General features: G+C 32.6%; 4 protein-coding genes across 4 annotated transcripts; 2 read left to right on the top strand and 2 right to left on the bottom strand.

The window, feature by feature from the left end:
* Window positions 1-1,573: 1,573 nt before the first annotated feature.
* Window positions 1,574-2,365, bottom strand: PGO_060620 (deoxyribose-phosphate aldolase; the record flags this gene model as incomplete). The annotated part of the gene is made up of 1 exon (XM_028686706.1): window positions 1,574-2,365. One exon carries the CDS (start codon window positions 2,363-2,365, stop codon window positions 1,574-1,576), a length of 792 nt encoding a protein of 263 aa, XP_028542507.1.
* Window positions 2,366-4,455: 2,090 nt separating this feature from the next.
* On the top strand, window positions 4,456-6,387 carry PGO_060610 (ATP-dependent RNA helicase; the record flags this gene model as incomplete). The annotated part of the gene is made up of 1 exon (XM_028686705.1): window positions 4,456-6,387. The coding sequence occupies one exon, from the start codon at window positions 4,456-4,458 to the stop codon at window positions 6,385-6,387; it is 1,932 nt and encodes a 643-aa protein (XP_028542506.1).
* A 2,042-nt stretch (window positions 6,388-8,429) lies between these two features.
* PGO_060600 (endomembrane protein 70) lies at window positions 8,430-12,125 on the bottom strand (the record flags this gene model as incomplete). The annotated part of the gene is made up of 7 exons (XM_028686704.1): window positions 8,430-8,673; window positions 8,909-8,990; window positions 9,215-9,282; window positions 9,403-10,281; window positions 10,428-10,534; window positions 11,210-11,593; window positions 12,033-12,125. The coding sequence occupies 7 exons, from the start codon at window positions 12,123-12,125 to the stop codon at window positions 8,430-8,432; spliced, it is 1,857 nt and encodes a 618-aa protein (XP_028542505.1).
* A 2,164-nt stretch (window positions 12,126-14,289) lies between these two features.
* PGO_060590 (hypothetical protein, conserved) lies at window positions 14,290-15,825 on the top strand (the record flags this gene model as incomplete). The annotated part of the gene is made up of 2 exons (XM_028686703.1): window positions 14,290-15,193; window positions 15,386-15,825. The coding sequence occupies 2 exons, from the start codon at window positions 14,290-14,292 to the stop codon at window positions 15,823-15,825; spliced, it is 1,344 nt and encodes a 447-aa protein (XP_028542504.1).
* Between the last annotated feature and the right edge of the window lie 1,385 nt (window positions 15,826-17,210).

The following is a 17,210-nucleotide window of genomic DNA, read 5'->3' as shown; positions in this document are numbered from 1 at the left end:
ATGCATAGTAAGGACTATAAAAAGATGACCCCTCGAAATATCACTTTTAAAGTTAATTTTGAAGATTTTCAGTCTTGTTTGAATATTTTCGAATGTTTATGTCGATTCGTGAACAACAATTGAGGGGGGAGGAGGGGATTTCTGTTAGCTGTAATTTATAGATAACGAATGGTTGATTTTTTTGCTAACCATAATTTCTGGTTTTTTATTTCCTTTTTTTTTTTTTTTTTTTTTTTTTTTTTTTTTTTTAGAATATGATATTTTTTGTGCTTGCGTATGTACGTATATGTGTACACATATTTATAGACATTCATCCTTGTCCACTTTTTTTTTTGGGAGTCCCGTGTGGTTCTTTCCCTTACTTCAACATGTACCAAATAGATGGACACAAGCACCTCTGCAATGAGGCTCTCTATCCCCCTTTTTTTTTTTTTTTTTTTTTTTTTTTTTTTTTTTGTTGTTGTTGTGAGATGTTTTCAAGAATATATATATATATATATATATATATATATATCTATTTTACTTTATTTGTTTGTTTGCTCGTTTTTTTGTTTGTTCGCCTTTTTGTTTGTTCGCCTTTTTGTTTGTTCGCTTTTCCGTTTGCTCGTTTTTTTTGTTTTTTTATCATTTTTTTCCTCTTTGATTTGTCTTATTCCATTTTAATTCTTTTTTAATTTTGTTTACTGCATTCCCAAATTTTGTGAATTTTGCTCACTGTGTCTACCTTCAGTGATGCATAATTTTTTTTTTTTTTTAGTATGTTCCGTTCTTGTGCCCGACGTGTCGCGTTGCATTTGGTTTATATTTGTCTCTTCATATGTTGCTTTTCTTTTTGTCTAACTATTTCCTTTTTTTTGTATTTTCCCATATTTTGTTATATTTTGCTGTATTTTGTCATATTTTTATTGTATTTTTTTTTTTTTTTTTTTTTCATTTATCCCTTTGACACTTCTTTTAATTTTCTAACCGTTGGAGAGGGAAAAAAAAAAAAAAAAAAAAAGGGAAAAGGGACAAGAAACCATTTCCCTTTTGACAGTTTGTTGCGATCGTCTTTTACGCCCAAACCGAATGCAATGTCAAAAAGTGCATAACATCTCACGTATACGAACATTCCATTGTGTAATGAGAGGTAGGTATAACCGTTTGGATGCATTTTTTATAAGGTTCATATACATGATAATTAATGTATGCATCGTGTTCACACGCATGCGTGTACAAAAAATGGAGGGTGTATATGGTAAAATGTTTTACACGACCGTTGCGCTTTCGCCTGATCACTTTGGCACCTCAGCAGAAAAAAACGTAAAAAAAAAAAAATAAAGAGAAATGGAGTCAAGTGGGACGAAATAGAACCTGTGAAACAAGGGTTCAGAAGCGAAATTGAGCTCTATTTGTGCGTTTTATTATTTTACCACATGACCCCCCCCCCCCCCCCCTTGTCCCATAGATGCTATAGGGTCTTTCTTCTCTCCCCCGTTAGGTTTGTAATATTTCTAAAGTATATGGAGTCTTCATTCTGTTATATTTCACCCCTCATTTGGTCTGCTATTGTCCTCCCCTTAACTCAGAAGAATTAACACGGGGGACAGTTCGCAATGATTTTTCTCAATTTCGGGACGAGGGAAGACGAACCGATGCGAAAGTTATTCGGGTGGCAAGCAAGAGCACTAAAAACAGTTCTACCTAGTAAGATATAGTAACTAGCTGAGCTAATATCTGTTACCCCTCCGGCTACTTTTAATCCGATTTTTTCCTTTTTCTGTGGATTTTTTTCTATGTATTGTTTGATTGCCTTTATAATATATTTAACTGCAGTTGGTGTTGCATTAATTTGTACCTTTCCAGTTGATGTTTTGACAAAATCTGCATTTCCTTCAAGTACTGCTAAAGTAGTCTTAACAATTAAATCCTCAGATTTAAGTTCCCCAACTTCTATTATTACTTTGAGTATTTTTTCTTTCATTAGATCTTTAACACTTTTCGTTAAATTGGTGGCTTCTTTTAATCCTTCTTCTGGGTTTTGTAAAATTTTTTTATAATTTATTACAATATCAATTTCATCAACTCCATCTGTTAATGCTTTTTTTGTATCGTCTAACACCTTTTCCATTGAATCTGAACCATGTGGAAAATTTATTACACATGCAATTTTGGGTTTAAATGGATTAATTTCTTTTTTAATTTTATCATTGATGAATTTCACAAACTTGGGATACACACAAACTGCTGCTGCGAATGGGCATGTTTTAACAGCCTCCTGACAAAGTAATCTTATATCTTCTTCTGTGTCATTTTCTCCCAAAAGTGTATGATCGGTCAGGCAAATAGCTGTCCATGCAGCAAACGTTTCGGTGTAGTTAGCCATTGTAAAATGGAAGAAATAAAACAATGGGGGGGGTGGGGAGCGAATATTAGTGTCGTTTTTTTCTGGAGCAAAAATGTGATATGAAAATGGGCAGCATACACGTATATATATATATATATATATATATATATATATATATATATATATATATATATATATATCAATTCACAGTTTTTATTCAGACATGAAGGTATTCCAAACAACTGCCAAATGACAGGCTGCCTTTTAAAAAAAACTCTTTGTTATAATATACTTTTGACTGAAAATCAAAGTGAGAGACTTGCTTTCATTTATTTTGAAAAATATGCAAGTGCTTAATTTGAAACGTTGTGTACACGCTTATTTTGAGGTATGAACGGCAAAATAAAAAAAAAGAAAAATCACACTATACATGTATCTTTCTCTTCAGTTGGCATGAAAGGAGAATATAGACGACTTTGTTTTATTGTTTATATTTTTTTTGTGGGGAGTTACAGAAAAGGGGAACGAAAAAAAATCAGTAAATGTCAAAATTGAAAATTAGAGTAACGTATAAATTGGGGTGAAGTAAAAGTTAAAGTAAATACATTTTTTGTTATTACATACAAAGAAATGGAAAAATGATGCCTTCAAATTTTTATTTTATTTTTTTTTTCTGTTTCGCACTTTTTTATTTTGTATATACAAAAAGAATATTTTCAATAGGGCCCAAGAAAATATTTTGATCTCCCTTTTTTTTTTTTTTCGTATGTTTCCACTCACTGGAATTGTGAAGACCTAAATGTGTCAAAAAAGGAAGAAAAGTAAAAAAAAAAAAAAAAAAAAACCAAACAAATAAACATACACACAATACGTACACATACATATGTGCATATATGCATGTCATCTTTAAAGGTACGAGTGTAGGAAAAGAAAAATAAAACACTGGTGTGGGAGGAAAAATGCTAAATGCTTTCCTTTTGCCACGAATGTGAAGACCTGATGTTGATCTGAAAATTTTTTTCCATATCGGAAGAAAGATCATGCCTGACTATGCCTGACTTCGTGGTCTGCACAATTCTAAAATATTTGCTTAAAAAGTATTGATATAAAAAAAGAAGAAAAAAAAAAAAAAAACATAATAAAATAACAAAAAATGTGAAAAGAATTGTTAGTCAGAATTTGTGAGATTTGGGAGAAAAAAAAACCATAAAGGTTTGTTCAAACCTCTCCACGGGAAAAATGGCAATAAGGATCTATATATAAAATTACGTATGTAAGAAAACAGGTACTTTCTTTTCCTCACGTGTATGTAGTAGTAAGAATACATATTTCTACACGTGAAAAAAAAAAAAAAAAAAAAAAAAAGAACAAAAAAAGGGTAAAAATTGAAGAAGCGTGTAAAAATCACAAATATTTTTTAAATTAAAAAACGCTTCAAGGGACAAGAATTTATTGCTACCAATTGAAGGAAAAAAAAAAAAAAGGTATTCTAAATATTTCGAACAAAGGAATAATTATCTCGTTCCAAAAAAAAAAAAAAAAAAAAAAAAATAGGCTTCCCATATGTACTGCAGAAAAGAAAAGTATCAAATTTTAGGTGATTATCAATATATATATATATATATATATATATATATATACAAAACTACATTTTTTTTGGGATCCATTTAAGAAATAGAAAAAAGAAGGGATAAAGCTGCGAATTCTTTTTTCAAGCTTACACTTTAAATCACAAGTTTGCAAAAGTAAAGAAAACAAAGAAAAAAAAAAACAAAAAAGAAAAAACAATAGGCTCACTACTCTGGCATCACCTATCTCCTCCATACATATACATAATATATATATATATATATATATATATATATATATATATATATATGTACCTTCTGAAATTTGCGGATCCAGGAAATTACAACCAAGGAGGATAAGTGCATGTCATTAGATTATTATACTTGAAAATGTTAAAACGAGAATAATCCAAATTGACAGTTGTAAAAAAAAAAAAAAAAAAAAAAAATAAAACAGCATAGAATAAGATAGTATAGCTCGATTCGTGGAAAAAACATTGCCAAAGGAAAAATAAAGAACACGTCTGTTTCTTCCACCCCACCCTCCCCAAGAAATGAAGCATGGATATAACAAAACAGTTGACCTATGGGTTGAATCTAAGAAAACACTTGGAATCTAACCTAATGAGTTTGAAGAAGGAGAATCTTAAGCCATTAAGAAACATTTTAAACATTAACAAATATAAAAACTCGGAATGTGATGAAATAAGGGGTGAAAAAAAGAAAAATATAAAAAAAAGTGAATCCATAAAATTTCCCAAATTCTGCTCAGACCCCAATTTGGTTAGTAGTTATATGAAGGAGAATGAGATAAATATCGAGTACGTTAATTTTAGTGGGAAAATTGATCCCATTAGATTTTTCGAAGATATTGTGGAAATTAAACAGATTGGAATCGGTTTCAGAAGTAGTGGTGAGGAAGGAACAATCGTTAGTGAAGATAACAATGGACAGAGATCACAAAACAAATCTGAAGGCGGAAATGAAAAAAATTCGCTAGAAGAAACTCGACATAATGCACCAACTCTGGAATTGGTGCAGGGGAAAACAACAAAGCAGCAAAAGCAACATATTGAAAATACTACTTTACAAAGGACTGATTATGATAAATTATTTCACACTATTAAGGAAACTTTTGGATTTAAAAAACCCACGAAAATTCAAAAGATTTGCATTCCCACCATTATAAGCGGATGTAACACTATATGTATTTCTCAAACGGGAAGTGGAAAAACATGCGCATTTCTGATTCCACTTTTGATTATTCTAAAGTTAGGCAGTTTGAAGACTGAATGGAAGGAGGTTACCGTTTCTTTGGGGATTAAGAAAGAGGGTTCAGTAGATGTACTGACCCAGGGGGTCGAGAGTAAATTTACTGGAGTCGAGAATAAATTTACTGAAGTCGAGAATAAATCTACTGGAGTCGAGAATAAATCTACTGGAGTCGAGAATAATTCCTGTTTTTTCATTCGAAGTCTTATTGTTGTACCGACGAATGAACTGGCCCGTCAAATATATGATCAATCGTTGATTTTGTTCGAGGGCTTTCCAGAATTTAGGGTTCTACATCTGACACGGGAAGATGAAGTGAAAGAGCACATAGATGTATCTGTTTGCACACCGTTAATACTTCTCCATTTGATTGAAAAAAAAAGGGTGAGTTTATCAAAATGTATTTTCATAGTTTTCGATGAAGTGGATAAGCTATTTGAAGTGAATTTTTTAAGTCATGTAAATAATTTACTTCAAGAAATTCAAAATAAAAAAATGCAGAAGATATTTACCACAGCTACAATGCCTGGTTGTACTCGATCCTTTATAAGCACACTTTGCACAAATTATGCTGTAGTTTACTTTGGTCAGAATATAAATATGATCAATAGAAATGTGAAGCAGGAACTTGTGTATGTAAATAATGAGGAGGAGAAGACCATGGTCTTGAGGAATTTAATTAGGAGTGGAGGAATCCACATCCCTGTGTTGATATTTGTTGATGGGATTGCAAAGGCAAAAATGGTGTACACGAATTTGTGCAGAAGTGGCATTGGCAGAGGTGGAGACGGCGGGGAGAGGGAGAAGATTCTTCATATCGCTATGCTAACATCAGAAAAAACAAAAGAAGAAAGGAAAAAAATTTTCCAAGAACTTCGGGAAGGACGTATATGGTACCTAGTATGCACAGATATCATGAGCAGAGGAATAGACATCCATGGGATCGAAACAGTAATCAATTATGATGTATGTTATGATAAATATAATTATATACATCGTGTAGGAAGAGCATGTAGATCAGATAAAGGAGAATTTGGAAAGGCCATAACTCTCTTTACCCATCAGAATGTAAAGTATATGAAGGACATTGTCAAATTTGTCAAGAGCAGTGGTACACGTGTGCCTTCATACTTGGAAAATTTCCCCTTCAAACGTGGGCGGAAGTTTGGATTTTATGCAGCGAAGAAGAAGGGATCCAGGGGGGGGGGGAGGAGGGCGTAGTAGGGTTGTTGGTGTAGAGCAGGTTTGAACAATTTCTTAAAGTTACCTCGAATGGGTAGTTGATGCCAAAAAAGAGTGAAATCGAAAAGTGGTATAAACACACACACAAACACACATGTAGGTGCATACATAATGGAACGTCACGTTATAGGGTAAACAAAATGATATAGTCTACCTCGAATTAATGTATCTTTTTTTTTTTTTTTTTTTTTTTTTTTTTTTTTCCTTTTTTTGGTGTTAATTTTGAAAGAAGTTTAGATATATTTGCAAACTTTTTTGTTTATTTTTTTTATGAGAAATTGTTTTATTTTTATATTTGAAATTTGTTCTTTTTTTTTACTTCCTAATAATTGTTTTATTTTTATATTTGAAATTTTTTTTTTTTTTTTTTTTGAGACCATACAAAGATAGAAAATTTTCCATAAAAATTGTTATTTCTCAAGTATCTAATTCAGTGGATCATACATACATACATACACATATGCATAATGGTGGGATGATTGTATCTTAGTTTCAGCGTGTGCTGTAACTGGATTGACCTTTGGGTAATGCGCTCCCATATCTCCCTTCACCAATTTGTCATGAAAAACAAAATAAAATAAAAAAAAAAAAAAAATAAAGCAAAATAGTATAATGTAGAAATGAATTTTCATTTGGTTAAATCACCCTGCAAGCTAGGTCTGTTTGTAAGATGAGGATTATATTCAACATATGTTCATTTTTTCTGTTTGATGTTGTCACTCCTCTTTTCCTCTTTGTGAAAATTGTCCTCTCCTCCTTATAACATATGCACCGGAGGGAGAGAAGATTAAATGTTTTAAGCAAAATATTATTTTTACTTTCAATGGTAGTAACAAGTTCCATATTCTCGTTTTATTTTTATTCTTATTTTTTTGTTTAATTAAAATGTCGTGGGGGGGGGGAAAAGGGAAGGAAGAAGAAATAAAAAAAAAAAAAAAAAAAAAAAAAGTAATAAAATACAATACATAAAAAGAGTCAGATAAACATAACAAATGAAGATAACATGTATAGATATATATATATATATATATATACACACCATATGCATGTATGCTCATACATGTGCTATATAATAATGAATTAAATGTGTGAAAGGCTTTTTCACACAAGTTGCATCAAATGAATAGGGCGGGGTCAGAAAGAGAAAGACATGACACAACACAGAGGGAAATGTGTGCTATGGAAAAATGAAATACACACACAGGAAATTTATGGTATGGAAAAATGAAATACACACACAGGAAATTCGTGGTATGGAAAAATGAAATACACACACAGGAAATTCGTGGTATGGAAAAATGAAATACACACACAGGAAATTCGTGGTATGGAAAAATGAAATACACACACAGGAAATTCGTGGTATGGAAAAATGAAATACACACACAGGAAATTTGTGGTATGGAAAAATGAAATACACACACAGGAAATTTGTGGTATGGAAAAATGAAATACACACAGGTGATTTGTGCAAGTGTTATCATATATGCATTGCGTGTATGTTTGCTTTACAAAGCAAAACATGTCTCGGTACGCACTTTATGAGGTACCAACAGAAAAAATGAGCAATGAAACATCTTGGGGTATGCATTCAAAAGAGAGAGATGGAGAAAAAAGAAAAAGGTGGAAGGAGGGGGGGATGAGGACTTTCGAATTTGTCTCTCTTCTAATTTCATGCAAAAGAAGGGGGATGAGGAGGAGGGGGGTAGGGATACGAAAAAAAAAAAAAAAATAATAAAGTTAAAATAAAGGAATTTAAGTGAAATAATTAAAATAAAACGGTGAAAAAGAATGTATGCAAATATATGTGAAGAAGTGCGAGAGTGGCATTCGTTTGGAAATTCTTGACCCCATCAGAAGTGCCTATAGGAGGGAGGGCTAAAAAAAAAAGCTTGATCCCACAAACGCTAAGTTTTTTTTTTCCAAAAAAAAAAAAAAAAAAAAAAGTGCGACTGTGCATAAATATGTACACATTTTATATGCATAATATAATGTTAGAGTATAATATGCACGCTGGTCAATTAGTCAACCTTTATGGATGAATAAATCTTCTTCAGAAAAACGAAGGAGGCCAAGAATCCAGCCGTTCCCGTGTATATAAAGCATGTGTAAGACATGATGAATGAATATGCAAAGTAAATAAAAGTTTCAGCAAAACTAGAAATGCTAAGTTTGACAAAGAAGTAATAAATAGAGTAGAGGAAGAAAAATAATCCTGATGATCCGGGGGCGACAAAGGATTTCCACCACCAGTTGTAGTCCTCACTGTGATTACGGGGAAGAGGAAGCAAATTTGTGGCATTGATGGAGGTAGATAATACAGCACATAACATGTGTGTCTGCATAGGTACATATGTATACATCTGCATAGGTACATATGTATACGTCTGCATAGGTACACGTCTATATGTCTACATATGTACATTGCATAGACTGCGCATCAAAAAAAATCAAACTAGATCTGCAAAAAATAAATGGTGAGTGAACGTTATATGCTTACCAGGAGAGGGTATAGTATGTCAGGGCTATGGACAACTGTGCGCTGAGAAGTCCAAGGAGAAAAATCACCAAAAATAAAAATCCTGAAAAAAAAGGGGTGGTTAGAGATTCATGGATATGAACGCGAGGGAATAATATATTTTTAAATCTCTCTACTTCTTTGTAAGTGAACGGAGGGACTAGGTAATGGGGTGTTGTGCAAACGGCAGCTGGATGAACATGTAAAAACACGTGTGCTTTATATGCACTCTTCTCCTCTATCCCCCCCCCCTCCCCCTCCCACTTTTAGCTACTCCCGTGGTCTTACCAAATAAGTAGTACATGTTGCTCTTCCAGAGAGATGTAAAGAGAAAAAACAGTTCTGTGTACATAGTCCTGCGGAGTAAAAAATGAAGATGTGTATGTGTTGATGTGGAAGTTAGGATGAGTGCACAAAAATATACATGGTATGATGGAAGTGAAGGGAAATGGATTAAGCCGTAGTTTTACACATACGCGAAGAGAATCAATCCGACGAGGAGCGAGGAGAGGGCAAAGTTATTGAGTGGGGGCTGCTTGGGAATATGTCGAGGAATGTTATTAACACGTACAGGCAATTCGATGGGACTTTTCTTATTTCCAATGTAAGAGCCGAGGCAAATCAAAGGAACCGAAATGCCAAACCATAGAATGCAGACAAATGTTAGGGAAGAAAAGGGAATAGCTGTATTGGAATTCTCATAATGTAAGACAAGATTTATGAGGAAAAAAATTAAGAACAATATAAAAGGGTATATAAGTGATGTTCTAAATATAGTCAACTTAACATGTTTACTTTTAAATAATTTATATAATCTAGAAGAAGCATATCCTGAAATGCTACTTATAAAAATCCATATGAAAAACATCACTTGTATGTATCTATATCTTTGTTTATATTTATATACTCCAATTAATAATATTAAAACGCAAACTAAAATCATAAAAATAATTTGTATCCCTACACCAACAAAGGCAGAAAAAAATGTTGAATTTCGAGGCTTTCGAAATACATCTCCATGGACCAATTTCCATCCACGATCATCCACATCATCTGTTTCAAATATATTTGCATTTATCCGATTATATTTATATATATCTTTATGTAAGGCCTTTATCAAAATGGTACTTATAAAAAAACACAAAATGATGAACAATATTATACTGTTGATTATAGAAAACCAATGAATCATACTCTGATCGTTCAAATTTCTGTAGTAATGTTCTGACCTGTGCTGAAATGAGTTGTCACTCACCACATATTTTATGTCGTACTTGAATGTAACATATTTATTTCTCTTCATCAGCATTTTCGTTTCGTTCTCTTCACATCGCTCGTCCTTTCCAAAGTCCACGCTGCGAGGGGGAGAAGTGGTGGGGGTAGAGGCGATGAGGTGAAGGCACAGTTTTCCTATGGAATCATGGGGGTCGGCATGATTGCACGATTAAAACTGATTAAGCAATAACTTTGAAAAAACTGTCTCGCTTCATGAAGTGCTTACCTCTTGGGTTCCACTTCAAAACCGACAATATAATTTTTGTCTGAATGTCCCCCATTGTTGTTGTATAAAATGGTGATTTGGTAGTAGGTGTAAAGTAGGTAATTTTTCTGCAAAGGGGGTGCGTTAAAAAAAAAAAATAATAAATAATGCGACACAATAATGCGACACAATAATGCGACACAATAATGCGACACAATAATGCGACACAATAATGCGACACAATAATGCGACACAATAATGCGACACAATAATGCGACACAATAATGCGACACAATAATGCGACACAATAATGCGACACAATAAAGCGATACAATAATGCGATACAATAAAGCGACACAATAAAGCGACACAATAAAGCGACACGATAAAGCGACACAATAAAGCGACACGATAAAGCGATACAATAAAACGATGTAATAAGAACAAAAATGACAACGTAATAATAATGAAGAGGTAATAAGAAAAGAAGGAAGCCGTGTGTCTGGAGGAGTGGGCATAGGGGAGTGATCATCGTTTCAGTGAGGGGAAACTCTCGAGAGTCTTTGGAGCATTTGGTCCATCTCTTGTGAACGCGTTTTCAAATTCTTTTTCACTTTTTCGTCCAGGAGTGTTCGAGTAATTTTAGCATAATTCTGAATCGAGACTTCGATTGTGTCCCAACTGGATTTCCATTTCATTTTTGGCTTAACCCTTTCGACGTTTTTTCCTGCTGGGTTCTACTCACTTTTGATATCTCCTCCTGAAGCTACTCCATTTGTATGCACTCTCTTCTCATTGCTCACCTCATGAATGTATCCGATTGGAATTCCCGTGTAATAAGAACCCTCTCTACGTGGATCCTTTCGAAAAATGTCCAAATTGTCTACTGAATAAACCATATTGTAGTTGTATAGTATTAAATGTTTTAATTTATCATAAGCATTGTCATCAATAAATATTTTGCAATAAAAGGCACAGTTCGTGTCCTTAAGAAATGTCGTTTCTATTGATGTGTTGTGTAGATTGTCTCCTGATAAAATTTTAAAAATATTTGGTGCTTTTTCTTCCTTTATGTTTTCATTATCCGATGCGCATAGTGGAAATGTGAAATAGTTTAGGCTCGTCACAGCTCTTCTGCTCGATAAATTTTTCACACTAATTGTAACCTTGTCCCCTTTCTTGTATGTCTACAGGTGGATTGTTGGGTGGAGAGCGATGAATGTGAATAGTAGCTGCTGATTTGGATGGGTAGGAGCTGATTTGGATGGGTAGGAGCTGATTTGGATGGGTAGGAGCTGATTTGGATGGGTAGGAGCTGATTTGGATGGGTAGGAGCTGATTTGGATGGGTAGGAGCTGATTTGGATGGGTAGGAGCTGATTTGGATGGGTAGGAGCTGATTTGGATGAGTAGTAACTAATCTGGACGTGGGATAACCGAGAAACCTGAGCATATCTTGCTGCGTCTCTTCAAACCAAGTCATTTCGAAAATGACAAATGAAGGACACTTGATGCATGAAATTGATATGGAGATGAGTTGTCCCCTCTTTTTTATTTTATCTCCCATGCATCGACAAAAACCTCAATGAGAGTTTTTTTCTTTTTTTTTTTTTTTTTTTTTACATACCGTTGGATTCATCCCGGGTAAGTAGGATTCCACATGTTTAACGAAATGGATGGAGAAGACAAAAAGGGGGAATAAAAACAACTTGTAAATCATTTTCCACGTTTGATATTATGAACATGTTCATGTGTTTCTTGGTCATGCTACACACTTCTTTGTGCGGTCAAACAGAGCAAAGGAAAAAAAAAAAAAAAAAAAAAAAGGAGAACAAAAGGGAAGAGGAAGAGAAGAATACAAAATGAGAAGTGCAATGTGCAAGCCGAAACTTCTCATAAAATGTATATAATTGTGCTTAAGAGAAAAAAAAAAAAGAAAAAAAGGTATCTCAAAACTTCTTTTACAATTTAAGGAGAACCGTAAAAAAAAAAAAAAAATCTCACTAGTTCTAAATAGAGAGGATTCATGCTACTACACCTTTTCTTAAAATTTTGTGGAAACAAAGAAAAAAAAAAAAAAAAAAAAAAAAAAAACCTGTCAGAAGAGCACAATGAAAAGAAGTATATATATGTAAAAGTAGGTGTTACTAAAAAAAAAAAAAAAAAAAAAAAAAAAAAGAGAGAAGAGGCGGCTTAAAGTGGTGCATTTACTACTCTTGTAGTTATTTCTCCATTGAACATATGGGGGGCGGTAGAGGGTGAAATATAATGTAGAGTGTGATCTTCAAGCCAGTGATAGGTGAACATATATTTATGTGTTCAAGCAGGTATTTCATAATTTATGTGTACACTGTATATATATATATATATATGTGTATGTGAGGTATATATATATATTGGTATTTTATAGGCACCAGTGGAAATGTAGGTATTAATTGAGCTCTTTCACCCATTTGACATTTTGCTTTACATTATTCATTAGCATCAAATGTCCCAGTTCATCAAGTTTTCTTCACCATGCGTGTAGTATAAATACGTAGTATATAATAGGTAGTATATAATATACAACACATATATATATATTGTGATGGGGGAAGTGTATATATTATATCTCCATTTTCTCAGCTTACTTGTAAAGCTCCGACAAATCCCTTTTGTGAGGCAAAAAATAGCGTAAAAAAAATGGAATAAAAAATAAGCCCTCAGGGGAAGTGAAGAAAAAGTCGATCACATATTTTCGCATGACTCGTATGTATATTGTAACTTGTGCATTTTTCCAAGAGAGGAAAAGAGGTGCAAAAGAGAGAAAAGTAGCAGATTTTTTTTTTTTTTTTTTTTTTTTTTTTTCCTCCCCTTTTTATTCATGCTTATGTTCTCTGTGCATAGGATAATAACATGGATATGCTTCATTTTTGTACACATAATAACATATGCATAACCTGTAACTGTGTTGTTAATTTTTTCCAATGCAACTTAGTGGTAAACACAGAAAAGAATGAACGGATGGATGGGCGAGCATTCAGCAGTTAATATATAAGTGTTACAATAATGATAAGCTTGTTTTGCCAAAGTACTTAACAGAAGTAGAACAAGAAGAAGGAAAAGAAGAAATAAATAATAATGAATAATAAAAAAAAAAAAAAAATAATAAAAAAAAAAAAATAAATAAATAAATAAGCGCAGTGCACACACAAAGTGTGTAGAGCACCAAAACATACTATGTATTTTTCCTCAGCATATACCTATACATATGTGTATATAAACCTTTGGGAAGTATTATGTACGGGGTTCAGGTTGTTCTGGTCAGAAGCTTAAATGTAAAATAGACGTAACGCCACAAACGGTGTGCTCGAGGAAAATTTGTGAACTGTAAACAGTGTAATAGAGTTAGGGGGTGTAAAAACTTGGAGCAGCGGTCATACTCTTTTCCTTTTTTCTCACCTTGATAAAAAAGAAACATTAGAACATTTTTCTCGGGTCAGTAAGCACTACAATCCTGCTTAGTGTCGAGAAGATTTATCTACGGCATCCCACACGGATTTTGGTTATGATGAGAAGTACGAGGAGAAGAGGTACGTCGAAAGTGGGGAATGCAGTGTTCCTCGGGTGAGAATTTCCCTAAAGCATCTTTGAGGACAAAGGTGCCTGATTCGCTGTGTGTCTGTGTTTGTTTCAGGGTCCGTCTGCTTGTGCCTCTGTTTGTGTGAGAGAGAGGAGAAAGTGATGTACGGGGTCTAGTTCACACAGATGCGGGATGAACCCCTAATATCCACCGCTAGCCACGTCTAACAGCGCACAACAACGCAAAACAATTTCTATCAACGTCTAATCCCAGCTATCGAAACCATTTTCCCTGCCTGCCTCCCCCTACCTCGTAGGAAAAGATGAAGGCAGTGATTTTGCTACTCCACATAATCCTGATCGCAATGGGAAGAAGTATGAAGACATCAGACTTGAAGAAGAGGGGTTATGAAATGAGTCCCAGAGTACATAAAACGCATGCACAAATTGAACATAAAAAGAGGAAACTTGTATACACAAATATAAACTTTCACAATATTGATAAAACTGTGAAGAAGGAAATTATAAAAAAGAAGAATTTGAACGAGAATGATACGATAAGAGAGAAATTAAGAAAATTAAAAGATCTGAAAAATGCTATAAGCAAATATGCATTAAAAATTGATAAAGAAGATATTGAGAATTTTAAACAAAGAACAAAAGAGTTAGTAAAAACAAAATACAATTTTGCGAAGAAATATTATGTACAAGTTTACAACAAATTAAAAGATGATTCATCTGTATATGTTGAGAAATTAAAAAATGGATATAATGTTTGTTATTATTATATAGGGGATATGTACATAAATAGTCCCCTTTATGAATATATAAATACCTTTCCCATTTTAAACAAATCAAATTATTTGTCTAAAATGATTAGTTACAATTCTGTTAATATACTATTCTTACTGTTTACATTTTTATATTTTAAGAGTGATTTTATTTACAATTTTTTTCAAAAAAAATACGCATTCATAGGAGAATTTAAAAATATTAAAACGGATCGACTTGTCAAGATACACACCTTGTCAACTCTGATTTTTTTCTTTTACAAATTTTTTGTTCTCAGATTATTTTTCGTTTTCAATTCCTACAACTTATTTTCTAGAAAGTTGTATTTATTGAATAATTTTGTACATGTACTTTTTTTTTTCTACTTGTCTATCCATCCATATTTCCTCGTCCAAGCCAACTGGGGAAGTTTCCATTTGCTAGGATCTCGTAGAAGTAAAATTTATTTAACACAAACACGCATGCACCCTCTTGCTTATTTTACTCCCCTTCTTCATGTGGACTCTGTGGAGATTCTCATTAAGAATTTCCTTGAAAATTTTTTTTTTTGTGTATTCCATGCTACTATTCTCTTCAATGCATGTTTTATTATCTTATAACCACTTCACTCCGCCCCCCCTTCGTTAGGAAAAATTCTCGGAGCTATGGTCCTCGCGCACCTTTTCCTCATCTATACAAGACTCATGTGTCAAAACAATTTGAGCTTTGTTAAGAAGTGGACAGACGAACATTTTTTCAGCAAGGACGAAATAATAAAGACGCTGAAGGAAGATAAGAAGACCGATTTTTACGTCAGTTTGCTTAATCAATATAGCCTTTTAAAGAAACTTTATTTAGGAAACAATAAAATATATGAACTTGTTCTTCACCTTCATCGGTACAAATACCTTTTGGATATAATTTCTCCAATAAATTCTTTATTTTATATATATATTGCACATTCCATTTATTTTTATTTGAATAGCCTTTCGTTTGCTGGCATTTATACTTCCTCATTTTCTTTGGGACTTTACATGCTTAGCATTTTATCAAACAAAATTGACATGTACTTCTTGACTCGTATTTAGTCGAGTCATGAACAATCAGTGGGTCTGGAAAACTTTCCCTGTCCTCGGAAATTGCATATAAGCAACAGTGGCATTTTTTTTTTTTTTTTTTTTTTTTTTTTGGACTAACATCATTATTTTATTGTCTATGAACATGTGTATACATATGTGTGTAAGTTACGTGTGGAGAGAAATGTTTTTAATTAACAAAAGTTTTTTGGATTTATGAGAAAGGGGATATGTATATAACATGTGCTACTTTTTTTTTTTTTTTAAATCGTACATATGTATCATTTGTCACATGTATGACCAATTTATGGTTTTCCTCTTTGATTGCTTTCTTTTCTTTTTCTGTTTTTTCTTTTTTTTTTTTTTTTTTTTCCTGTGCGTAAACCTTTTTTCTTTTTTTCTCCAATATTGATTGAGAGTATTAATTAAAAAAAAAAAATTCACTAAAGTATGATTACAAAGTTGTGTTTAGTGACATTTTCTAATTGCTATGAGCGAAGGTATTGATGAACCTTTTCAGAGTCTCATAAAAAAAAAAAAAAAAAAAAAAGGAAAAACATTACCTGTGTGATGATACTATGATGTGTATGCTGTTTTTACACTTAAGCGATATGAGTACCCCCTCACGTTCCTCTTCAGTCCCATTCAAATAACACAAAAGGATATGTTACACATATGTATGCATTTACCGTTTTCAAAATTGCTAAACAGTGTTATGTTATCAATCCGTGGAACATCTCTAGTTTCGCTCACTTGCCAAAATGGTATGTTTAGGTTTCTCTTTCTGGAAAAAAAATAAAAATAAAAAAAAAGGATAATCTGTTGTATCTTCGTTTTCATACTTGATATATCTTGGTCATTTATAACTTTTGCAAGAATGCAAAGAAAAAAATCCAAAGGTTTAGGAGTAGTGTGTATAACATTTGAATATGTCTTTGTTCTTGAATTTTTTTTATTTTTTTTCTTAAATTATTTGGCTCTGCATTTACGCCTTACATGTGCATAATTTTTTTTTTTTTTTTTTTTTTTTAAATCATCATTTTGCTGTTCTTTTGCCTTACCTGTGCATATTTTTTTTAAATTAAATTTTTTTTTTTTTTTTTTTTTTTCTCCCTTTTTTTTTTCTTTTTGTTTTTTTTTTTTTTTTTTTTTTTTTTTAAATCATCATTTTGCTGTTTTTTTGCCTTTCCTGTGCATATTTTTTTTAAATTAAATTTTTTTTTTTTTTTTTTTTTTCTCCACTTTATGTGTTCCATCTGTGTGTTATTTTATTTTTTCATTTTTCCTGATTAGCTCCTCCCAAGTGCTAACATATAGGTTTTCCCACATGAATATTCATCTTTTAAAAAGCCAAGCTGAATGATGCGAATTTTTTATTCCTTTTCAAAGCAATCAAA

Source organism: Plasmodium gonderi, assembly GCF_002157705.1.
Source record: "Plasmodium gonderi DNA, contig: Chr06, whole genome shotgun sequence".
In the NCBI taxonomy this organism is placed as follows: domain Eukaryota; phylum Apicomplexa; class Aconoidasida; order Haemosporida; family Plasmodiidae; genus Plasmodium; species Plasmodium gonderi.
Note: the sequence above shows the minus strand (reverse complement) of the source record. Positions and strands in the feature narration are given on the sequence as shown.